Here is a 27145-nt window from a genome sequence, read left to right on the forward strand (position 1 = left end):
GTTTAATGAATTATTAATTAATAATTCTTAGAATTGATGTGATCATTGCAATATCTAAAATCTGCTATTCATTCAGCAAGTGTTTGTTCATTAAGCCTTGTTTTTTTATGTGCTGTTTATTTACTAATTTATTTTTCCTGTTAGCTACTCCTTTTTCTTGGAACTTTATGGGAATTCTTTAAGACTGGTCCTCAGTAGTATTAGCTTTTGCCAGTTGCTTGAAAAATCCCCTACCTGAGGACATCTTTATATTACATTCCTCCTTTGAAGTTTTTCAGACCACAAACCTAATATGAATTGAGACTTCAAAGCTGTCTATGTGAGGAAGAACTTGTGGTTACATATTCTTAGGAAAGATCTTTACTTTTTCCTTCACCCAGCAGAGTTGAAATTAAAAGTCTCTAGAGTTTTTCGGAAGCCCTAAACTACAAACCTAGCTGTGCATTTTCCTCCTAAAGTTCCTGTTTTCATTTTGAGACTTTGTTATATCTTCCTTTCTTTCATGCCAGCTGAGATATGTATTTTTGTAAATAGTTTTTCATATCTTATCCTGGGTATTTCTATTGGGAGAGACATTCAGGGTAGCTAGCTAATCCACCTTTTTACTATAAACAACATATGTTGTTTTATTTAATTTATCCACCAACCCATTTCCATGGCAAAGAAGAGTTAAATATAGTTGCAAAATTAAACAGTTAATATTTTGTTGTAAACCTAGGTCTCCTTATTCAAAGCCATTGTGTTTTCTTCAAAACTTACAGTACCACCTGCTCTTTGCAAAAGCCTTAGAGAGATAAATACAGTACTTCCATAACTGTGATTATTGTTAAGAGTTTAGTACTTTCTTATCTTAATCAAGTAAATCTAAGTAATCAAGTAAATCTAAGAATATGATACTTTAGGTTCCTGGAATGAATATTTCAAAAATAATTTTCCTGGCTGATTCTTAGGAATAGAAACCTGCCTGTGAAACTATTCCCAGCGACAGCCTGTCCAAGTCCAACTTCTGAAGTTTATGAAATGTCTTCAGTGGTTTTAAGTTCGCATGCATGCATGCATCAAATTTAGTACAGATGCTCCTCAACTTGCAATAAGGTTACATCCTGATAAATCTGTCGTAAGTTGGAAATACTGTCAAGTCAAAAACATATTTAATACACCTAACCAACTGAACATCATAGTTTAGCCTAGCCTACCTTAAGTGTGCTCAGTACTCAGTATCAAAAAAACAAAACAAAAAAATGCTGGGAACACAGCACACTGTAGAGTGTCAGTCGTTTGCCCTGGTGACTGTGTGTCTTACTGGGAGCTGCAGCTCACTGCTGCTGCCTAACATCATAAGAGAGTATCATACCACATGTCTATAGCCTGGGAAAAGGTTGAACTGAAAAATTCAGAGTATAGTTTCTACTGAATAAGTATCACTTTCACACCTTCATAAAGTCAAAAATTTGTTAAGTTGAACCATCATAAGTTGAAGACCATCTGTTTGGACATTCTGGGACATGGAAGGAGGTGTTCTGATTCTTATGTGGAGTATCTTAAAGCCAATTCATGTATCTAGTAATAGCTTAGAAGCAGTCTGAGATATATGGACCATTTGAGGAAATAAATTTATTTTAAACTCTATATCTAGTACAAAAAATTGGGGCTTTACCTGTTAATGGAATTATTTGTAATTAATAGTTGCATCTTCATTATTGATATACAATTCCTGATCGTTGTGGTACATCTTTCTTCTTGTGGTCGTAGACAGAATATCTTTGAATGCATCTTGATAAAAATTGAATAGTGTATGGTGAATAGATTAAGTTTTTTTCATGGCCTACAATAAAGGCAGCTTCCTTTATAAACCCACAGAGTTTATAAGTGAATTAATATTTTACCCCTATGCAATTTTGCATTTTATGTACTTTTCTGGTGATATCTTCTAGCCTTTATCTGCCATTTTGATCCATTCTCTATTGTGCTGCCAGAGTGATCTTTATTATAGCCCCCTGGGGTCATATTATTTCTCTACTCCCAGTCCTGCAGGATAAGGCACAAACTTCTTACCATCACAGTCCTGCCAAACCCAGTAGTGATTCTGAATCCTTACCTTACTTTACTACTGTTCATTACCATTTGACATAATTCATTGCCCCTATTTCTTGAAAATGTCTCGTTCAGCCCCATAGCTTACACATCATATATATACACTCATAACTCACAGGTATATATCTTCAGCCTGACCATTCCTCTGGGTTCCAGGCTCAAAATTCAATATTCAAAAGTAACACATTTTAAAGAAGAGCCTTGTATTATGTCCTCTAATTCTACTTCTTCCCTTGTTATCCCCATTTAGTTGTGTAAATCAAAACTTGTGAAATTTTCTTTTCTCTCATACCCTATACCCAAACAAGTTCCAATTGGCTGTACTTTCAAAATATGTCTGTCACCTGACCACTGTCATCATCTTCACTGCCGCCACCCTCATCCAGAATACCATCATCTCTCGCCTGAAGGTCTTTAATATCATCTTCACTGGTCCTGTGCCCACCACAGTCAGTGACCAGAGAGATTAAAAAGAAAAAAAGTAAACTATTGTCTTTCCTCTAATTGAAACTATCTGATGACTGTTAAAGAACTCCAAATAAAATCCAGAAGTCCTTCCCTAATGGTCTAGAAGGTTATATGTGACCTTGCTTTTGATACCTCTTTGAACTCATAGTCGTCCACTCTACTTTCCCTTTTGCATGATCTTTTCTAGTCACACTGGGTCCTTATTTTTCACACATATCAAGCACATCCCCTTCCTTGTCTTTGAACTGCTCTTCAGATAACTACAGGTTCATGATCTCACATTATTCAGGTCTCTCCTCAGATGTCACTTTCTCTAAGAGCTGCTTCTGATCAAACTTTCCAAAATAGACTTGTATCAGTCAGGTACTGCTATGTAACAACCACCCACAAAAATCTCAGTGGCAAACAGCAGTACACATCTACACATCAGCTGGGGATCGGATAATCAAAGGTGGTTTTGGGTCGTTTCTTTCCTTCAAGTTCCAGATTTGTCTGGGCTTGGCTTTTCACTACAGTATGGCTCGCATCTGCTTAATGCCTTTCATTTTTATAACCCTGGGATGTGGCATGGAATAGTGAATATCTGCCCAGTAAATAAGTAGAGGAATAAGTAAATGTAATAGAAATTAAGAGAGTAAATAGATGTAATAAAAATTAAACAAAGTAATTCACTTCATTTAACCTCTTCAGATACATGAAATGATTGATGTAAGAACCTGAGATAATTCTGCCATGTCTTCTATTTTATTTTCACATGTTCAGATCAAAGAACAGGCACGTGTTTCTCAGGCCTGGTGAATGGTCGTTGTGCACAAGAGCTCCCTGGCAGAATGACAAAAATGCAGTGCTGCTGTGAGCCTGGCCGCTGCTGGGGCCTTGGAACCATTCCTGAAGCCTGTCCCGTCAGAGGCTCTGGTAAGAAGCCTGCTGCTAGTTTCTTCAGGAGAGACAGTATTAGGAAAACTAATACTAGTGTACTAATGTGCTTTGCTCTTCTCCTTCAAGCCAGATCTTATTTGTATTCCTTTCATTGTATTCAATATGACTTAGGTGTTTTTGTCAGGGATAGGATGGCATGTCTGTTTGGGATCAATTTTGATCATACACAATTTATTAATACCAGAAATATTCCTGAAAGCTGATTATGACCTGTGTTTGTGCAAGTATCTTTTAAAATTATTTTGAAGTCAGTATTACAATTCAGTTTTACAACCTCCTGATCTTTCATTCCAGAGACTGAATATCTTTGAATAACACAGTTCTACCTTCATTTATATTTTATTTCAGGAGCACATTTATCTTGTAGTGTCCCAATCCTTTAAGATATTTCTTCTTTTCTAATGATCTGAAAACTATGAATAAAAAGGTAGGAGGATGCCTCTCATTCACTTTGCTATATTAACTACTATATAACTGAGGCTATATCAGGAAATTACTTTAGGATGAATGGGAAGTAGTTCCTCTTGTTAATATAATATGAATAGTTAAATACAGTGAATGTTTATCACATGGGGCATATCAATATATTTTATTACATGTCTTCATATTAAATTATAATATGAAAATTATTAAGCTTTTGAAATACATTTATAAAGACATGTATCTATATGTACTGTTATGGAGAGAAAAGAGGGCATGATCTTTCAAAATCTCTAAGTTATAAAATTTCAAAATCAAGTAGAAAAAATTTTAGAGCAGAGTTAGTGCATAGTATATAATTTTGGAAACTCATAGTTCCATAGTAATATATAATATTAAGGATAATACTGAAACAGTTACTTGAGTTAAATGATTTTTATTTCTTCTGAAACTTTTCTAATTCTGACAACAGTTAAGGAAATAAGGCAAGCACTAAATTCTTGCTGCTTTGCTCTCAACTTCTATACTTGGACAAATGAAGAGCAGATTTAAAAGCTTATTAAATACCATCTTCTGTTAAAATCCACATTAGAAAATATATTATTCTGAAGCCATATTAATCCCTTAAAGAGAAGACAAGTAGCAGGAAAATGTGTAGGTGCAATGTTGATGAAATTTCAAGTAAAATCAAATATACAGAATGAATTACTTAAGCTTTAATTTTTATTCTTTCAAGTAAGCTTCATGCAGTAATAGTTATATCTGGAATTTTATGAGTTGCACTAAGGGACATAAAATCAAAATGCTCATATAGGTGATTCTTTGGTTATGCAATTCAGTTAAAATATAACATATAGGTTTCAATTTATTTTCTGAAACATCTATGCCTTTTCCTGCTACTGCTAGCATTGAAAACATTTATCAAGATAATACCCTGCTTATATCATGTAGTATAGATAAGCTAAAATGATCAGTGCAGAACATAGATAGCTCTTGTTTTGTAGAAAGGTGTCCATTAATGTTTAACTGAGCTTTCTTTTCTTGTAGAGGAATACCGCAGACTTTGCATGGATGGACTTCCAATAGGAGGGATTCCAGGGAATGCTGGTTCCAGACCTGGAGGCACTGGGGGGAATGGCTTTGCCCCAAGTGGCAATGGCAATGGCTATGGCCCAGGAGGGGCAGGCTTCATCCCCATCCCTGGAGGCAATGGCTTTTCTCCTGGCGTTGGGGGAGCAGGTGTAGGGGCCGGGGGACAGGGGCCCATCATTACTGGACTAAGTGAGTGTTCATTTTTTGTGTAAACTCTTTAGTTTTATGCCTTAAATGATATTATATTTACTTTTTTTTCCAAAAGGGGTGTGTGTGTGTGTGTGTGTGTGTGTGTGTGTGTGTGTGTAAGCCTATTTCAGGGTCTAAAATATAATACAGTAATAAAAAATTCTTAGGAAAATATTATTTTTCTGTTCCATAAAGTTTTCAAATTGGAGAAAAGAATGAGTGACCCAGGCTTACTTTGAAAATAGAGATGAGAACACAGTAATACTCCAATTCAGATGACACCATTCAAGAGCACATTTTTGGTTCCAGTGTATTTCATTTGGCCGTTTGCAGCTGCCCTGTTCATTCACCTCTTGAATTATTTCCAAAATCATTTCTCAGCTGAGATAAACTGAATAAATCTTGCTCTGTGCCTATCCAAATATTATAATGAAATATCTTTCTTTTCTTCACCCTTTTTTGTTGAATAACTTAAGAAATGGAGAACTGCAAGCTTCAGGTCAGAATTGGCATTGGAGTACTTGACATTTAAGTTTATTCTTTTTAAAAGAACTGCTCTTGCTAATAATATTTAATGATGTCCTACAGCGTTATGTTTATTCTTTTTGGCATGTCGCCTATTTACTATATCTGAATATTCTACATGGTTACAAAAATTGAAATGGAAAGCATTCAAATATACAGTAGAACATTCCAGAAAACTTAAAAAGACATTATGGACAGTCTCCAGATACATAACTTAAGAAATGCAAGTAACCATCATGTGTCTCAAGAATATATTTTATATCCTTAACATTAAAGTTTAAATAAAATATAGAACAATGCAACCTTTTGATATATATATCTAATTAATGTACTGTTAAATATCTCTTAAAAAATTGACTCTAAGGAAAGTAATCCATGTTGTAATGATGAACTATTATTTTATGTTTTGATTTTCTATAGCTATTCTGAACCAGACAATAGATATCTGTAAGCACCACGCTAATCTCTGTTTAAACGGACGCTGCATACCTACTGTTTCTAGCTACCGGTGTGAATGCAACATGGGCTATAAACAAGATTCAAATGGGGATTGCATAGGTAAGCTCATGATGCTTTAGTCTTTAGTTTTTTGATTGCCTTTAGACTACAGGAACAAATTGGCCTGAATATGATTTTTTAAAAGGTCTTTTCAAGTAAAGTTAATCTCCAGGCTTTCTCTCCTGTATCTTCCCCATGCTCCCTTAGCCTTCTGCTGGGCTAAACTGCTTCAGGAGCCCCACCCTTTCAGATCCTAGCATTGTGATTTCTGTCTCTGCCTCTCCTTTTCTTTCCTTCTTAGCCGAACAACACCGGGTAGTGGTAGTGTGATTGACATGCCGAGGAAGGTACAGATTGGGAGAGAGTAGTTGATGAGTTTCTTTTGGACATGTTGAATTTTAAGTGTCCAGAACATTTCATTACAGAGGTCTAAAGCTAAGAGGAGTGTTCAGAGCTAGAGTTACAGATCAATAACATACAGGTGGCTGTTAGAATCATGAGGGTGAATATTGTCACCCAGGCCAGACAGGAAGCATGAGACGATAACAGCAGTACTGTAGCTGGAACCTTGTGAAACTAGGAAATCCATAAAGAAAACTTAGTAATTGTGTTGGAGAAACAGAAAAATAATCCATAAAGTATTATGCCACTGAAGCTATCCAAGGGTACACTTTCCAGAGAAAAGTAGTGTCAAATGTTAAATGTGGCAAAAAAATAAAAATCAGACACATTAAGGAAGAAATCTATTGGATTTCATAATGTGAGTTTTGAGGATCTATTAAGAATAATTTTAGGACCATGGGAATTGAACTATTTCGTGGTTACTTTCATTTATTCATCATATTAGCAAACAATAATGTATATGTTTTATAATTAGTATAACCCTAACTACCAGATTTGGGTTCAGATCTTCTGCTATAAAATATAGATGAGAGGCCAAGAACAGAGAGTTAGTATTATAATTTTGCCAAGTTAAAATGGAAAGGTCTAAATGCACTGTGATTATGAAGGAAATGTGAGCCAAGTATGATGTTTCTGGAAAAACAATCCTTCTAAACTATGTACGGAGCTGCAAGATCATAATGATTAAATAAGGCTTAGCTCAGGATCCCTTTGTACAGTTGCACAGGTTTTGCACTGCACAACTATAAAACATGCTATTCACAGGTAACTGGTTCACCCTTGGGTTGTACAGTATATAACCATACACAGCAGCCTTAGCTTAGCTGATACTACTTGATGCTTGTTTAAGTGATAGACTAGGTAGTTATTTTTGGAACACCATGAAATACTGATATTTTAATCTAATTATATGACTTGAAAATGATTTGACTACCAGAAAACATGATTATAAACATGCACTATATAAAATATTCCCTCTCGCACATACATACAAAATTACACTCTATCAAACTGAAGTCTGATTATTTTTGCTTTGCTATTAATTTTTGTCATTCATGAGTCATTGCATGATTCACTAACCAACAAGTAAAAGTAGGCCAGAAGTTAAATATTTTCTTTAAATGAGCCAGAAACCACCATTTATTTCATGTTAGCACTGGGGTGCACTTTATTCTAGAGAGTAGAATACCTCTGCTCTGGTGGGTAATGGGGGGTGGGCGTGAACCATTGGTATAAGGATTAACTGTCTTTAAGGATCAGCAGCTCTTTCTGTAGCCATGCTGCCAACCCAGGCTTCTCAACCAGGGTTCCTCAGGAGAATTACACCCTACAGAAAGTGATTTCAGTGACTGTTTTTTCAGTTCTCCCAAGGGAAATGAATAGTTAGCACTGCTCTAGATGCACGGGAGATGAGCTAATCACATGAATGTCTTAAGATCCTTACTTTTCTTAGAACCCAGGTAAGAGGGGCTGTTGCCACCCTTTTTATAAACTCTGTCTAATGTAGTGTTGGGACTGTGTGTATGCACAGTTAATGTGTCAATATTAATCTCAGACTTCTGTGTTTTACACAAATATTAGTATAAGCAGTTACATTCTAGTTTGATCTCATCACCATTCCCTGCAGTTAAAATCCAGGCAGAGTTATCTTTTTAACCATTGTAATTTGTAGGGACAAAGATCAGTATTGGGGCATATTTTCAGAAAGTAAGTTTTTATTATTTTTCATCCTCTTTTTTCTAGAGTCAACTTCTAGTCAGTTTGAGTTTGACTTTATAAACAAGTTGGGGTATCAGAAAAAATTAAAAGAATATAAGTCCAAGATAAAGTGGTAACTATTTTAATTGTACCTGTGTTTTGAATAATAACAAACTTGAAAGGCAATAATCGTATTAAAGGATCAAAGACAAGGAAAATAGAAATTGAGTCCATTTTGCTATTATGAGTCACTCCTGAGACCTGAAAATGGTTGTGTTTACTCATCACATTTTTCACTTTTTTTGAGAATTCTACACTAAAATGAATTTCTTTGACTCTTACAGTCTGTATGTCGAACTACTGTTAGCAGTGGTTTTTAACTCCATTCAAATTATTCTATTTTTGAGAAATAATTTCTGTTTCTGTTGAGCCACAAGTAATTTTAGAGTCCTTGCAAATTGAAATTGTTGGAATATAAAGTACTCTGCAAAGGTAAATATTTCCTACCCCAATAGTACCTGAGAATTTAAGCATTTTGATAATCAGCGCCTTTCTCAATTACCTCATTTGTTTTAGGTGTTTAAAATTCTGTGAATTGTGCTTAAAATTGCTCAGAAAGAAAATATAGGAAGGAATCATAGGAAGAAATAGGAAGAAAACATAGGAAAGAAATCAGAGTGTATAGACTGTAATATTTAAGTATTTCTGTTCCTCTACACGAGGCAAAGCAAAGATGAACAATTGGAAGTACTAGATGCTGAGACTCAAAATAGAGGCATGAGGTATACATTTCAGAACATGGCAATGATCACTTGTGATTAGTCTAAAACTTAAAATCTTACAATATCCTAGAAAACAAACGATGTTTTAAAGTCATGGATTGTAAAGTTACTAATAGTTTTGTGGTGATAGTTTTCTCTTCCAAAGGAGAAATAAGTAAGTGGACCACTGTATGTTCTCTGTGCACCAATCCCTTAGCCCTAAGGGGTTAAGGAAACAAATGAATTGAGGCCTTAATGGCAAAGTAACTGGCAGAGCTGTCATAGTAACTAAGGGCCTTCGGAACAAGGGGGAGGAAAAGGAAAAGGTCCTGAAAAGTGCCAGCTTCCTAGAAAGTTTACCTGAAGGGGGGTGCATGATCTCATGTTCTTCACGAAAACAGAGCTTTACAATGAGGCTTCTATAAAGATGCATCTAGAACAGGTTTTTAATTGTTACATTTGAAAATTACGTACACATAGAATCTAAGGGGTCTTCAGCACTGCAAACTAAAGGTGATATTTTGTATTGGAAAGTCCCTTAATTATATTTTATATGCTTGCTAATGCTCTAAATTCTCTCTTTTCTCATTTTGCTACATTCCTTTGGCTCAGTAGGATTGATGTTATCAACCAAAATTTAAATGTAAGTGAGTCTGAATGGGCGGCTGAAGGTGTTTTTGGATTAATTGAAAAAGCATTTAATCTTATTCTGTTTTTATTTGCTATGAGATTTTTTTCTCCTCCTTTACCAGAGAGAGCTTAATTGCATTCAGTCTGAGTGCTTATATAATTGAGGTTAGTGAGTTTGATAGAGAACAGTTCCTGTTTTAAGAACATCTGTGAAAAGAGTAATTTGTTTATTAAAACGGTAAACCCGTGAATTGATTTTATTGTTGTGCTCTCCAATTTAGCCGAAATTGTGTATGCTAGTGACTTCTACATGTATATAAAATAGCAAATCATTATGCTCTCATCAGCCAGCCAGGTTTTTAATTTGCCAGCATTCAAAATAATATTTAGTGGGCATTGCTGAAAGAAGATGAATTAAACTTTTTCTAACACTGGCATACATGATTTCTCTGGGTGTTTCCTAGGCCAGACTGTTCAGTCTGCCATTTGGTTGTGCAGTTCCTGAACTCTGTGATGGGTTTGCATTTAATCAAGCCTTAGAAGGACTTGATTGAAAAGCAGTGACATCTCTCACATTTAGGATCAGAACTAGTATTTGCATAAAGCTTGTTTTAATGCAAAAGATTGCTGTGCCAATTTCAAGATCCTAAAGAAATCTAAAAAAGCTACTAGAAATAATAGGATTTGTTTTAATTAATTTCCATTTTCTACCTTACCCTACGTCTGTTACTTTAAAATATTACCCAAGCCTCAGTGTGTATGTAGTTACATATATAGTTGAGTTAGCAAAAAAAATAGTAACAATGAAATTTCATTAATCTATTTCATTTAAACTAATAGAAGTGGCAACATATAATATAAATATATAGTTGCAGAAATCTTTAATTTGTCTTCTAACACTGTACTAAACCTTAGGCTATTCACTCGCTCAGACTACTAAAGATAATAAGTGTTATAGCCTGTTGGAACTCATGGCTGTGTCTTTATAGCGCCCATGCTTTTAATTGTTGTGCCTTATTCAAATTGAAAAATCATTATTTCTTCATTAAAGCAAATTTCCTTGTACTATCCAATAGGCAATATTTTTGTAAATCTCCAAACTGGAAGAAAGGAATGTTCATTCATTTATAAAGACTCTGCTATTTAGACTATTACCACTGACTGGCCTCTCAAATTTGGGAGGCCTAAATGTACTTTAAACAAACATTTCTAGAAATGGAATGAAGTCTATAATGGTTTCTTTTGCGGCTCACAGATGTTGATGAATGCACATCAAATCCCTGCACTAATGGAGATTGTGTTAACACACCTGGATCCTATTATTGTAAATGTCATGCTGGATTCCAGAGGACTCCTACGAAGCAGGCATGCATCGGTAAGGCAGTTTGCTTTCACATACAAAAATGTTCCATGAAATACAGCGAGCAACCGGGCCGTTGAGGTTAGAAGTAGATTTATTAAAAAAAGACATAGAATGAAATAAGTGCTGTTATGTTATTACAGATTTATTTTATACTGCCCTCAGAACTGCTTCCTTTATACATAAACATTATTTGCATATGTAACCCAGGCAACGTGGTATCTGGCTTCACAAAAATTCAGTTTATCTTCCTTCCGAAGATCACAACTTCCTTTCTTCAACTAATATTAGTAGCATTACTGCTCTTTAAATATTAATGGAGGTTACTATTTAGTAAATCTACTGTTTTCTTTGACCCTCACACACAGGCCATCATCAACTTATTTCTAATCTTGTTTTTTTTTATTGCTACACCCACCACCATCGTCCATACTCTCTACCTCACTGCTGATTCATCTCAGAATTCCTTTAGCAGATGACTCTCTGCTGTCTTCTTTTTCATTTCCTGTTCATCCATGGGTAGCTGCTTGAACCACCTTACTCTAGTAGTTTTCATCATGTTGCTCTTAATCCAGATATTCCGTAGTTACTATATTCTTACTCTTTGCTCTTTTAAGGTCTTCTACCACTGTGTCAAAAACAGCTGCACCCGTAATTCCAGTTGCACTACCTGCCCTCTGTGAGGTTCACTGCACACCCCATTTCATTTTTCTCTTTCCCTCTTCAGCTCTTATAAGTCAGGACTGTAAAATTGCTTACGCCTGCCTATCCAAGGGGAAAAAAACTGGTGAGAGATGGAAATTTGGCTAAAGAAGCAACATGATCTTATACATTACATGTAAAAATAAATTAGATATTTAAAATTAAATTTATTATCTTATTCTTTTTGTCTATAATTGTTGTAAAGGAATAATGCTTGGCTGTTCTTCATTTTTGCAGATATCGATGAGTGCATCCAGAATGGGGTTCTTTGTAAAAACGGTCGATGTGTGAACACAGATGGAAGTTTCCAGTGCATTTGCAATGCCGGCTTTGAATTAACTACAGATGGAAAAAACTGTGTTGGTATGGAAATTGCCTGCTTGCAAAAGATTTTTAAAGGATATACATTTTTATTTAGAACCATATATACAGTTTCCATGAAAGCTTACAAACACACATGTGAGAGTTCTTCAGGTGATTTAGGAAAAAATAGCAATACATTTAATAAAATAGCAATATGTAAGACTATTAAAGTGAAAGGACAAATATTTTTGAAAATGTTATAACAACAAATACTTTACCGCTTCTGGAAATTTCCTGTGTGATATGTGGTTAATTGTCAGCAGCCATTATTCTTTGTAATAAGTGTAATATTTACTGTATTTCACACATTGGTGTTACAACACTGACAAGGTGGAAAAGGTTTCTTCCACTCCCAGTCTGAGGGAACATAAAAATGTCTGGCGTGTGTGATAATCACATCTTGAAATTTGTGTTTCCGGTGACGTCTAGCCATGCGGCAGTTACCATCATGCCACAGAGCAACACATACTCTACTCACCAGTGAAAGTCCACATCATTTTACTTGCAGTGAAGTTGGTCATTGCTTTAATCTCCCTTACAAAAGAGACATTCCCCTGAAATCATATTATCTTTTTTGGTAATCAAAATAAAATGCTGTTCACATGGTTTTAATAGCCACTAAAGCACAAATTTACTTAGCTCTTTCCCTTTATGTCCCTTATATTAAAGGCCCTTCACATTCTCCACACTATTTGCTCTCGCTCAGTTGGTGTTCATATTAGGGGGTAGGGGAAATAACCTATGAGCACATGGCTCATTTATGTACTGGAATTTGGTGATTGTTTGTGGAAGGAGAGGAAACTAGTTCCCCCAAGACCAGTGGTCTAAGTCCCTCTCTCTCCTCCCGCAGATCATGATGAATGTACAACTACCAACATGTGTTTGAATGGGATGTGCATTAATGAAGATGGCAGCTTCAAGTGCATCTGCAAACCAGGATTTGTCTTGGCTCCAAATGGGCGTTACTGTACTGGTATGTGTGGCTTTGAGATAGGAAAGTAACTGTGATTGAAACCATCTCTTTTGTTTGAATGAATCATGCAAGAATTACTTCAGTTTCTTCATGTGAATTTCATATTATTCACGTCTCTTACTAATTCAGTAAGGCAGGTGTCTAAAGCTTCCTAGAAAAACACACATTGTGGTCTAGGGAACAGTAATATCTTTACAAAAATAATATATAGGAAAAATTAAGGGGATGACAGATTTGTTCTAGCAAGTCTGAAAGAGACAATGTAGTAATATTTTTTCTCTACCCCTCGAGAGGAGGAGAGAAAAAAATTGAAAGATTTTCATTTTTATGTGTTCTCAGAACTAGATTTTCCACCATTGTTCCTTGCTGGTATGGTATTACATCTTTTCCATAAAGCTAATCTACAGATCATTTGTAACTGTATCATTATCTAAAAATCTTCCACTGATTTATCGAAGAAATAATTTAAATATTCCTATCAATTGTTTTATTCATAGAGCCATTTGAAAGCCGAGCTCTAGTTACAACTTTAGTAAGCAAAAGTTATGCCTCTTAGAAATAAATAAGGCTATCTTATGTGTATACCCACAATTGGATTTCATAGGATGGAACAAATTTTGCAGTTCCTAGTCAAAACAAGTCCCCCCACCCCGGTGTTCTTTTTTTAGACAAAATTAACTCTGTGAATGCTTTCTGCCTTCAATTGCGCAAATATATCTGGATACCAAATGAGTTTATAACTAATCCCCATAATTTCAGTGAAATTCCAAGGACATTAGAGAGAGAAAAGCAATACTGATTCTCGTGTCTCTGAATAATAAAAAAAATTACTTCTTGACCATTCAAGAAGGGAGTTCAGGATTAAATAGAACTATTGTAGCTTTGCTGATTGAACTCATGACTAGACTGTCATCTCAAGGTTAGCTGACTTGGATGTAACAGGATATGAGATTAGTGTTATGTTCCAGTGTGGAGCATTACATTACAGTACATAACTTATTTCAGCATTTCTTTAAAAACTTAAAAACACATAGAAAGATGACTTAGATCTCATCAGTTTCTGCTTTCTTAAAATTATTTTTTTATTAATTTTTTTATTACAGATGTAATCCATAAGTCTTGAAATGTTTGTGATTTGGAAACCTTGTGTTTTGAAGGCTGTTTCATCATTTGGGGAAGCCATTTATGTGTTGCCTTTAATAAATTGAAGTAGATTGAAAATTAGAAGAGATAACCCTGAACTATTTTATTATTATGAACTAATCAAATTAATATCAAAACAACATCTATCATAGTTAGAATTGTGTGTGCAAATAAAAGGCAATTACAAAGTTCACCTTACTTTTAAGAATTTGTTTCACTTACCCAATTTGGATAAAATAGTACTTAAAATTAAACAGAGTTGCCAAATAATGAAAAATGAATTTGTAAGGCTCTCTTTTTCCTAATGTGTAAAGTAAGGTAACCTTCACTTAGTCTTTCTGAAAATGAGTTTCAGAGAGTTTCATTTAGAGATAAGATTTGTTTTCATATCTATGTATCTTCCATAAATTATTAAATTGAAAACAGAAGGATGAAAGCCTAGACTAGTGGCAATAGGTAAAAATAAAGTTAAATTTACCCAGTTTGGACCTGGCTTGTGTTACCCTCTGGACAGATGTTGATGAGTGCCAGACCCCAGGAATCTGCATGAATGGGCATTGTATCAACAACGAAGGTTCCTTCCGCTGTGACTGTCCCCCAGGCCTGGCTGTGGGCGTGGATGGACGTGTGTGTGTCGGTAAGTGAAACATTCTATAATGGCCCCAGTGTCCAAATGATTTTTGAAAAGGGGACAGAGATAGATCCATACAATGGAATAATATTCAGCAATAGAAAGGAATGAAGTGTTGATAAAAGCAAAGGTGAACCTTGAAAACATTAGGCTGAGTGATAGAAGCCAGTTACAAAAGACTGTATAGTATGTGATTCCGTTCATGAGAGATGTCCATAATAGGCACATCTACAGAGACCGAGCAGATTAGTGGTTGCTTAGAGCAGAAAGAATAGGGATGGCAGGAGAAGGGGGTAATAGATAAAGGTTATTTTTTAGACAATGAAATGTTCTAAAATCAACTGTCATGATGTTCATAAATATCTGTGAATACCTAAGAACTGTTGAATTGTACACTTTTATTTTTATTTTTAAATAACTTTTTCAATTAAAGTTGACATACAATATTATATTAGGTTCATGTGTGCAATATAGTGGTTATTTATATAATTTACAAAGTGATCACCCTGATAAATTTAGTACCCATCTGACACCATACATAGCTATTACAATATTATTGACTCTATTCCCTCTGCTGTATGTTACAGCCTCATGACTATTTTGTAACTACCAATTTGTACTTCTTAATCCCTTCCCTTTTTTCACCATCCCCACTCCCAGCCTGCTCCCATCTGGCAACCATCAAAATGTTCTCCGTATCTATGAGTTTGTTTCTGTTCTGTTTGTTCATTTATTTTATTTTTTAGATTCCACATATGAGTGAAATCATATGGTATTTGTCTTTGTCTGTCCAACTTACTTCTCTCAGCTTAATACTCTCTAGGTCCATCCATGTTGTTGCAGATGGTGAGAGTTCATTCTTTGTTATGGCCAAGTAATAATTTCATTGTATATATTACCACATCTTCTTTATCCAGTTGTCTGTCGATGGGCATATAGGTTGCTTCCATACCTTGGCTATCGTAAATAATGCTGCAATAAACATAGGGGTGCATATATCTTTATAAATTACTGTATTTATTTGGATAAATACCCAGAAGTGGAATTACTTGTTCCTTCTTTGTATATAGCCTTCGTTTTAAAGTTTATTGTGTCTGGTGTAAGTATTGCTACCCCAGATTTTTGTTGGTTTGTTTCCATTTTCATGAGATATTTTTTTCTGTCCCTTTACTTTCAGTCGCAGTGTCCCTTTTGATCTGAAGTGAGTCTTTCATAGGCAGTATGTAAAGATTTTGTTTTCTTATCCACTCAACCACCCTATATCTTTTGATTGAAGCATTTAATCCATTTACCTTTAAAGTAATTATTGATAAATATGTAGTTACCACCATTTTATTATTCATATTTTTTATCTTTTTGTTCTCCTTCTTAAAGCAGTCCCTTTAACATTTCTTGTAAAACTGGTTTGGTGATGATGAACTTTTGCTTTTCTTGACTAGGAGAATTGTACACTTTTAAATAGTGATTTCTATGGTATGTGAATCATATCTCAATAAAGCAGTTCTTAAAAAATGGACAGAGAGCCCAGCTATTTCCCTTCAGAAGGCTCTGAGGAGAAACAAGTAAAAAATGTTGGAGAAGAAAAAAAAAATGTCCTTAAACTAGCATTCTCGATAATGTTAAATGACTAAGTTTCACAATACAGTGGATTTAGATTTTGTAATTAATAACAAATAAGACAGCAAACAGGAATTACGGTTATATATTTAAGCATACTCTTGTTTTTACCCAAACAAAATTTAAAACTTAAATTTAACTTATATATTGGAACTTGGACTTATATCAAAAACTAGAAAAGTTTTCATGTAGTTATTCTCGATCTCTGTATGGCTAACTATAGAAACAAGAGAAGAGCATGAGAGAAAATTGTATTTTATTCTAAGCCATTCAAAATTCCCTTTGGATACTTTTGTCAAATGGATTCCATGAAAATGAACCAGAGTTACTAGTCACCTGCTTTAAAGAAACAGGCAAAACAAAAATGTCATTGGCATTTCTGAACCCAACCACTGTGTTCTAACGATAACAATAGCAGAGTGAGTTAAGTTTTAAAAATACATTTAATGTCGTTTTTATCTCTGAGGTACATTCATGAGATCTTTGGGGTGCATTGGCCATTGCGTACCCTCTATTTTTCAAGTTATTCACTAAAAAGCCAACATACTCATTGGTTTAAATGTATATTTGAAAGAAATGAAATTCCTTCTAAGGTATAGTTGATAATACTTTACTCTTACCTGTGGGAATCAAAACATTTGGATCTTGAAGCAGGAAAAAAAGAGAAGCACAGCAGATGGAAATAATCTGTCCACTTAAGTTCATCCATTCTATCCAATCTAGGATTTATTTCAGCTTACACGATTGTCAGCACTTTGTTCAGGATATTTCAAATATAGCAACTAGAAGAATGTAGCTCCTTCCTGCTTAGAGGGCTAAAATATCTTTAGTTGCCTTAATACACTTAGTTGCATTTTTCCTTTACCTAAATGATTCTGTTGAAATATGTACAAAACCAGATTTGAAGGAAAAATTAGTTTTATTTTAAGTAACCAACATATGGGTAGTTGTTAGGAATGCAATATTCAGACATAAAAATTCATTCTCTTCTTCATATACAGAAAAGGCATCAAATTTTTTGGAAAGTCCTCTCCAGTGTTTTCTGATTGTGGGCACTTAAACTTTTTTAATACAAACACCATTTGTTCTATGCAAAAAAAAAAAAATATATATATATATATATATATATATATATATATATGTTATTGTTCCCATATCATGCTAGGTGTGTTTTCTTCATGTCTTCTGCCTTTGGTGATGCTTTTGAGATCCACTGATGGTTGTAGTAGAAACAAATCAGTATGATGAATTATTATTAGAGTTAACACTTGAACATTAGATTTCTTTTTCTATTATTTGTTTGTTTTTGTTTCCCTAGATACTGAGATATGGGTGTTTACTTCCAGATATTTAAACTACTATTGTAACTAGTATATTGAAGAAGTATGACTCACAAGCAGGGTATTAACAAAAGGAAACTCTATTTTAGTCTTCCCCACCTTTTTAAAATTTATCTTTTAAGTTGTTTAATGGGCGCAGTTGATCCAATAAGTAAGGAAGAAAACTCAGGTCACCCCATAACTTTACTACTTTTAGGTAACCAAAGAATTATATGACAACTTTATATAATGAAAATAATCTGATTTAGAAATTAGAATGTCTAATACCATATAATAATTAATATTCCCAACTTGATTTTAACTTACAACTTTCCTCCCAAGCTCAGGCCTTCACGATCAAGAAGTTTTCTGACCCCACTGGGGTCAGTGTGCAGGAGAGAGGAGAAGGCAGAAGCACTGATACCGACCTAGAATGGCGTCAAGATTTCTGGGCTTCGCAGCCATTTAAAGCCAAGTTTTTCCTTGCGGGTGACTTCGTGGGTCTCGCAGAAGCATTCTGTTGCCCTTTCTGAGATGCAGACACTGTATTTTTCTCCTGGTGGCCGTTCCTCACCCAACATTTGATCTTTGAACGGTCCACCTCAGATAGGCTGTCCTAACAGTGTCTCATCGTCCCTCCACATGGTCGTTTTAGGACCCTCTCTTAATTTGGCCCGTGTCTAATGCATAGGACGTGCCCATTTTTTGCTGCGTGTTTAGAGGTGGATCTCACCTCCCACCTTTGCTCCTGTCATGGGAATAGCAGCCACTCACCTTTGCCTGATAAGTGTCTCAGGCAGAAGTGGGTGCAAAGCTCTTCAAAGGCTTCAGAGGTGAGGAGAGAAGCACCTCCATCTCATAACCTAGCTCTTACTTAAAAAATAAAAAGTCCTTTTCAAAAAATTTCTCTTTATTATCACTCTCTTAAACTATTTATATTCTTGATATTGATACAGGGTACTGTAGGTCCAGTACCCTGCCAAAGCATTCATGGGGTCATGCTCCAGGTGTGCTACTGGTAATGGCACCTCTTATCCTGTCCACCTGTAAACAGTGGCTTGGTTACATTTGAAGAGCAACTAAGTCTGGGGAAAGGATCGATTATTCTCATTAAAGAAAGAAGAGAGAAATATGGTTGCCACCATTTTTTTGAGCATTTCCCTTGTATCCTAAGCACTGTGCTTAATGCTTAACAAACATATTCTCACTTATCATATAAACCCTTCTTATTTCATAGTCGTGAAAAATGGTAAGTAGTTTAAGTAAGGTCATCCTGCAGGGATCAGAGTTCAGAACAACTCATGTCCCTAAAACCCATACATAAGTCATGGACCTTTTGGTGGTGTTAACCTATAACACAAATCAGTATGCGACCTGTGACGCTCAAGTGAGTACCATAGGCTTTTTGTAGACTTGCTTCTAAAGTCTTGTGTGGCTTATGTTATTGGCTTGAAAGTAGAAATAACTTTGACCATTCTGTGATGCCTTCTGACATAATGAGTAACATCTGAAGAACTCACAAAAGTCATGTCGAAAATCACGAACTGTGTTGTGTTTGTGCAAATTTGTCTTTGTGTCAAGTCCTATATTGCACATAATTAAGAGCTAACTGTCAAACTCAGCCATAGCAGGAGCAGAAAGGGGCAACACATCTTCTCCATGGGGTTGGTGTGGTAAATCTCATGGCCTTGTTCCGTTTGGGCGTACACACATCTCATTGTTTTAATGCAGCCATAAATCTCATAGTTTTACTGAGAAGCACTGCCTGATCATGAGAAGTCATCGGGTGACTCACTTTGCATAACAAGCAGATAAAATTATTTCCAACAGATTGTGATTAATTATAGATATTTATAACAATGGTTAACTCTGATGGAATTACCATGTCATTGTACTGCTTACAAGCTGTACTGCTCTGGGCTTTATGATGATCTGAGATTTTTTTATAGTTCATCATTTACTGTCTCATAAAGTTGTAGCATATTTTACGAGAATTTAGAGTGAGAAAACTGAGCAGGATATTCTTCTTTGAGATGTAACATAATGTAGTAGAAAGAGGAAGGGCTTTGGCAGTCACACAGATCTGAGCCAGCTCAGGCAGTGGATTGTCTAGGATTTGGAGTAGTTATGTAATCCTTCTGAACCCCATCTTCCTCATCTGTGATGTGTGAATAATGATCACTGTCCTATGGAGTTGACCTAAATGTTCAATGAGATGATGTCTGTAAAACAAAATTAGCATGATGCCAAAGACACATAGTGATAGCTATTATTTGTAAAAACTGGATTTGTTGAGAGTCTGAGATTAAAACATAGTCACAGCAGTAAACGGAGGTTGCAAAAGATTTTTGTGTCATCTCAGGGCAGTTTAACTTCACTGCAATTCATTGTTCATGAGAAATTCTAAAATGGAAATGATAATAAGTGACATTTTGAGTAGAGCATAGCTAGTGATTAGAGCTCAAAGCGTTGTTTATAACGGTGGGGAGTATACCTGGTTCAACAAAAGGCCTGTGAGGGTAAGTGGGATAATGGCTGTTTTTTAGGACATAAAACTTAGAGAAAAAGAAGATGAGTTGTTAATATGGATTCAGCCTTCCCCTCACTCAGCAAACATTTGTTGGTTTTCTAACACTGTTAGATGCTAAAGATACAAAGAAATAGAAAAGAAGCAGATGGCCTCTAGAAGTTTCCAATCTTAGGTTGAAAGAAGCCTTCAGTTTTGATCTCTGTCTCCGTCACAACTTCAAAATTTTCTTCTGCGTCCTTTAGATACTCACATGCGCAGCACATGCTATGGTGGAATCAAGAAGGGAGTGTGTGTCCGTCCTTTCCCGGGTGCAGTGACCAAGTCCGAATGCTGCTGTGCCAACCCAGACTATGGTTTTGGAGAGCCCTGCCAGCCATGTCCTGCTAAAAATTCAGGTAGTCACATTGGCCAGTTTCACACCTGATAGAGAATCTAGAAATGTAACATTAGATATTTGTTACAATGGCTCTGAAGTGTTTTGTCATTATTTTTAATTAAACAAAAGAAATCCAAACCTGTATTGGTGTGTGAGACATATGAGATTTGGTTTGTATTTACCTATGATCTCTAGACAAAGAGAATAAATGGCAAATAGAAAAACTTATTTTCTGATCCAATTATGATCAGTTTTCTTACATGAATATATTAATTTCAGTGTTCTTGATCTATGACGTTATTGTGAAGACGAATAGCATAAAATTTATTTATAGCTTTCAAGATTATAATAAATTCACGAGAACCTGATTTTATTTATTTTTATCTTAACAGAATGGTCTTAGGCCACAGTCTATTGGTAATTCAGACTCTAGGTTGATAAGGTTAACCCTGTTTATTCATACTTTTACTAGACCTGTATTGAATATATAAACTTGTATTGAGTGTATGTAGGTATAATACGGATTTTATAAACAAAATCTCTTTTTCCGTAAAGTTGGGTATAGTTGAGAATATAAATAGGTGAACATTACAATTTAGTATGATTAGCCCCTTTATAGGCACATAAACAACGAACTGGAAGAGCATACAGGAGAAAATAGTTGCCTTGGGAATCTGGGAAGGACTTCACAGAGAGGGGCGTGTTTAGTTTGGTCTTGAAATAAATAACAACTTCCCATGTGGAAGATGGAAGGAAAGCATTCCAGCAAAAGAAATGGCTAATGTCATTCCATTAAAAATTCTAAATGGGTTGTTGAAACCTTGGAAAAATGATGAGAGGTCATCTAAAAGAATTAGTGAATATGACATTTAAAAAAAAAAAGTCAATGAAGGAAATCTTACCCTAAAATATATTAAATTGAATTATGCATATTATGAAAGAGGTACAAAAATTGATAACAAGGCTAGATTTAAAAGGTCAGTGAACTAAGTAAATTAATCTAAAAGCAGATGGGAATAGAAATAAAGGATCTTGAAAAAAACGAGACCCTCCCACATGGAAGGCGGAAGGAAAGCGTTCCAGCAAGAAATGGCTTGTCATTACGTTAAAAATCCTAAATGGATTGTTCAGACCTTCGTAAAACAACAAGAGTTCATCTAGAAATAAATAGGATAAAGGTAGCATTTACATCTGTGAGGAAAAATTGAACTAAGTAATGAATATTATTGATAGATATCAGAAAATATAAAGTTAGCTCCAAACATTAAACCTTATAAAAATAATTTTCTTACAGAATACATAAAATTTTGGTTATTTTGTAATGGTAAAGGACTTTCAAAGCAGACATTAACAACTAAAACACACATATAAATTGGAAAACCATTTTCTTAATGTGTAACAAATTTACATTAATAAGGGAAGTTGAAATTTTTATAGAAAAAATACACTGTACATAAACAAGATTTTACAAAGGAGAAATGCAAATAGTAGATTACCAGATGAAAAGATGCCCAATCTTTCTAAAATTAAAAGAAAATTAAAGTGAGGTGTCATCTTTACTTATTACATTAGTGAAGTATATGATTTGTCCCTTTGTTGGGGAGAATTTACAAAAATGGATACTCTCATATGCTGATGGTAGAAGGGTAACCTGAAACATTTAGGGAGCAGAGGACTATTTTTGGAATTCTTATAGTAATTACGTGCTAGAAAATGTTCTTTTTAATTTTGAAAATTAATGCATGTGGTTCTTATTAATGGTAGTTTTGGAGTTGTGTAAGTGACTGGTTGTGTAAAACAGATACAGTTTAGAGTTTTTAATTTTTATTTGTTTTCATCATACAGCTGAATTCCATGGTCTGTGTAGTAGTGGAGTAGGTATCACGGTGGATGGAAGAGGTAATTCTATTCTATTCTCCATCTTACAAAATTATATAATTGTATACCTTTTTAATTCTGTTGTAACATGAATATGATTATATTTAATATTATAAAAATATAGCAGTTTAAAATAATAAGATAAACTATCTCTTAGAACAATGGTTATAAGGTAGATGATTATGACGTAGTATGCAGATGCACCTTTACCATGGTGGATAAATATGCATCTGTTAAATATTCATTGTTAAAAATGTCAATAATAAACTACACCTATGATTTTATGGATGCCATTGCTAAAGAAGAGACTAGAGTTGATATTTAGTTAGAAAAAAAGTGAATCAATTTAAAGAAAAAATAAATAAATAATGGTGCTGACGTGGTTGAAAAAAATCTTTCAGAGAGGTATTTGGTAAGCATCAAATTTGGGATATACTGTCCTAAAAATAAATTGTTAGGAATATGCCTAGGAATACTAAATTGTTTTCATCCAGTGGTAGAAATGAAATTTTCTTATTTTAAATTTAGTAATATGATTAATAAAATTCCAAAATAGAACCTTAAATATTGAGTACATATGTGTTCATAATTTTAAAGTTACTTTTTATGTTAATATACATACGGTTTTATTTTTTTTTAAATAAAACTGTAGGGTACTGTTAATCTTCATTTTACATATGTATTCTACTTTCATGTTCAAAAAGACTTTAAACAAATTTTAGATTAGTTGACAGTAACGTTGCATCTTTGCAATGAATATTGGAACCCCGAGTAAAGAAAATTTTACAAGATGTTACTCCCAAAAACAAAATGACAGGCTGACATTTCTGGAGTATTTAAGGTCTTCCAAATTCTAGAAAATGATAATTAGCATCAAAATTTGAGCATTGTGACCAAAATTTGATTTTATGCCTATTCTGTATTTCATTACCTCTCAATACAGCCTCCCAAGCAGAGCCAGCTACTTACTGAAACTGGTTGCTTACACAAGCACATCATTCCTCAAGTTCCCCTGCACGTGGGTGACAGGGAGTTATGGTCATGACTTATTGTAAAAAATCGTGTTCTTAGGCATCCACATTTAAACTGTCCTCTCCATTAATTTCATCTTATCAACAGAGAAACATTTATTAAATATCATATTACTTAGTTGAATATAAAATATGATAATAACAGAAATATTCCATGCCTTCTAGGACCATAAAATTATATAGGCCACCATAGTAAATCTTTGCCTTTTAATCTGATGGTTAAAATACCTATCAAGATGAATTTTCCTTTGGATTTTGAGCCAACAGCCTATAAATTTCTTTATGAATTTTATCAAAATACAGGCACATTATGTGGTTTAATTCTTTGAATATCTGCCAGTTACCTTCATTTTTCATTTGATCTACCAGTGAAGTGTTCTATATCTCTCAGTTTTATTCTTACCCCTATTTTTGTTTCCTTTCCCTTTCTTAAAGGTAAGTAAATTGTGGTTTTACAGAGTTAAACAGTTCATATGTTGAATGATCTTCATTAGACCTGCATGTATCAACAAACAATAAAATGTCTGTGAGCATTAAACTCTCAACATTTGATGCAGATATCAATGAATGTGCATTGGATCCCGATATATGTGCCAATGGAATTTGTGAAAACTTACGTGGTAGTTACCGTTGCAATTGCAACAGTGGCTATGAACCAGATGCCTCTGGAAGAAACTGTATTGGTAAGTCATTTGTTATACATATATATATGGGAGCCTTCCACGTAATTTAATTCTATGGATTATAGGAGAAATCAAAATACAAATAGATAACTAAAACTAAAGATCTTACAGTTTTTCTTGTTTCCTTCTCAGTACACAGATACAAGAATTTTAGAATCAGGCAAATTCTGTTACATAGTATCAAGCTTCTTAGTGGCACAACTTAGTATTTAAAATTTTCTTTTATCAAATGGGCACATTCTAAATTATTAGCCTGTTATTTTTCTGCGTGTATCTTAATTCTGTAATTTTTCACTGAGAAACAGACTTCAAAAATTAATATGACAGTATGGGTAATAGTAAGTTAAGAAAATAAAGTACTACAGAGTGACAAAACTGACGTAGAAAGAACAACCAGTTGCTCCAGCATTTCTCAACATGATAATTGAGATGGGTAATTTATAAAAGAATGCTTGAAAACACTCAAATATGTAGTTCATATATTCAAGAATTTGTGAAGAATCTATATTTTCCCATAGAACATTTGAGTCGGTCTTTATAAAATGAATGTTATTCAATCCATCGTAATACTTAATAGTTTTTACATCTAATCACTGCAATTTTCACATTTATACCACATTCAAGTCTTGATTATAATTAGAAAGAAATACATTTTTCTGTACTTGTAGTGCTGGTTTTTATTATTGAATATGTTCATTTGATCTTAAGTTAAAGAAATATATGCAGATGGATATATAAAAATATGTTAAATATCATGTATTAATAATAGATTTTGATGCGTACAGAGCAAGGAACCAGCCAGAGATTATTGAACATTTACAAAGTATGAGAACCATCTAACTTTTATTCACCAAAAGCAAAGCTGCTTCCAGCATAGCTTCCGAGTACAGTTAAGTACGTGAACACGCTTTTGAAAACAGGGAGATTCAGTGACCATCCGCACCCTGAACACAGTTCATGGCACTGCTTAACTCTTTACATTAGGTATATGCATAATTTTGATAAAAATTAAAACTAGGTTTTAAAAATAAAAATGAAGCCAAATTTAAGTTTTAGTTTCTTAGGGCTGCTGTAACAAAGTACCAAAACCTGGGTTGCCTAAAACAACAAAAATTTATCGTCTCTTAGTTTGAGAAGACAAAAGTCCAAAGTCAAGGCATCCACAGAGCCGTGCTGTCTCTCATGGCTCTAGGGGAGAATGCTTTCTTTTCTCTTCTAGCTTCTAGTGTTTGCCAGAAATCCTTGGCATTCCTGGGCTTGTGGATGCATCGCTGTGGTCACATAGTCCTCTTTCCTGTGTGTCTTCACATCATCTTCCTTCTGTGTGTGTCTCTATGCCTGAATCTCCTCTTTTTATATGGACACCTGGCTTATTGACTTGCGACCTCCCTAGTGACCTTGTTTTAAGTAAATTACCTCTACAACAATCCTGTTACCAAAAAAGGTCACATTCTGAGGTATTCGGATGGTAGGACTTCAACATATCTTTTTGAAGGACACATTTCAACCCATAGCATTGACTAATGGGTAAATAAATTGTGATACAGCCACTTGATAAAAAATGCAATCACGGGGAAAATGATGGTCATGCTTAAAATGTAATGCAGATTTTTAAAAGTTAAGATTCAAAATTGGAGCAGAAATATAATATCCAAAGGAAAAATGAGCAGCTAAAACACAAAAAAAATTAATATTATGAGTAGTGATGGAACTATAGGAAATGTTTTTTTAATCTGTTTTCCATATTTTTACAATTTTAGTATATTGTTTGGTTGGGGACAATTGTTATTTGCAAGACTAAAAACATAACTTTAAGTGAAAGGAACTCTTCACCCCAAACTGCAATTTTTGTTCCTTTCTGTCATTAACTACACTTGAAAAAATGAGAGTATGGGTATGAATACAAAACTCAATGTGAGCTTCTTAAATTTGAGCTTTTACTATTTTTGAAGTTGTTCTAGACTACCAAAGGAATATATAAAGTACATCATTAACTTCTCATTAATAATTGTTTCTGAGATAAAAAAAAAAAAAACACAGTGGAAAAAGATTAGTAAATACCTTTTGTTTAACTGCCACTTAATATATTCTTTATTAGAATTTTAATTAGGAAAAAGTTTTTAAAACATTATTTCTATTATATAAGCAAACATATTAGGCAAATGAGTTTAATTTTTTAATATATTTCATTAGTGCTTTAAAAATATATCTAATACACTACCACTACAGGACAATAAGTAAATGAAGAACAAAGTAGTCATATACCTTTTCCAAACTACACCATACCTCCCAGGGATTTCAAAATATTAGCATAAGATGGTTTCATTTGAATAAAACTGAATATATTTGCTTAGGATTAAAGAATGTCCTGTGGCTACAAAGAGACTATGTCAAGGAGAGGGATGAGACAGAAAAATATAACTTCATTGGTTACTTTGCTCTATGTTTTAATATGCATATCTCCTTGTCTTCTGACGGGCACTCCCAGACATTGATGAGTGCTTGGTGAACAGGCTGCTCTGTGACAATGGCCTGTGCCGAAACACACCTGGAAGTTACAGTTGTACGTGCCCACCTGGGTATGTGTTCAGGACTGAAACAGAAACATGTGAAGGTAAGAACTGTCTTCCTTGTCTTAGATGTGAATAAGTAAGCACCTAGATGTGCTTAAACATCAGAAATATTGATGAAGCAATGTAGTAAAAAGAGTATTGTCTAAATATTTTTTTTAGCTATATAATCTCTTTCAGCTAATTGCCAGTTTTAGAAATAGTGTGCGCCTAACCCAGTTTACAAATACCATCAGTTTTGTTCCATTCGGAT

General features: G+C 34.4%; 1 protein-coding gene across 1 annotated transcript in view; it reads left to right on the forward strand.

Moving 5' to 3' along the window:
- FBN2 (fibrillin 2) overlaps positions 1-27145 on the forward strand; it is a 241980-nt gene that overhangs the window by 130928 nt on the left and 83907 nt on the right. Inside the window, exons 9-19 of the mRNA XM_016159020.2 lie at positions 3325-3477; positions 4969-5202; positions 6148-6285; positions 10972-11091; positions 12016-12141; positions 12992-13114; positions 14772-14894; positions 20597-20749; positions 22576-22629; positions 24197-24322; positions 26811-26936. Coding sequence (XP_016014506.1) covers positions 3325-3477; positions 4969-5202; positions 6148-6285; positions 10972-11091; positions 12016-12141; positions 12992-13114; positions 14772-14894; positions 20597-20749; positions 22576-22629; positions 24197-24322; positions 26811-26936 — 1476 coding nt within the window. The remainder of the gene's footprint in view (positions 1-3324; positions 3478-4968; positions 5203-6147; positions 6286-10971; positions 11092-12015; positions 12142-12991; positions 13115-14771; positions 14895-20596; positions 20750-22575; positions 22630-24196; positions 24323-26810; positions 26937-27145) is intronic.

The sequence above is a fragment of the Rousettus aegyptiacus genome, unplaced genomic scaffold (genome assembly GCF_014176215.1).
Source record: "Rousettus aegyptiacus isolate mRouAeg1 unplaced genomic scaffold, mRouAeg1.p scaffold_m13_p_8, whole genome shotgun sequence".
NCBI lineage: Eukaryota > Metazoa > Chordata > Mammalia > Chiroptera > Pteropodidae > Rousettus > Rousettus aegyptiacus.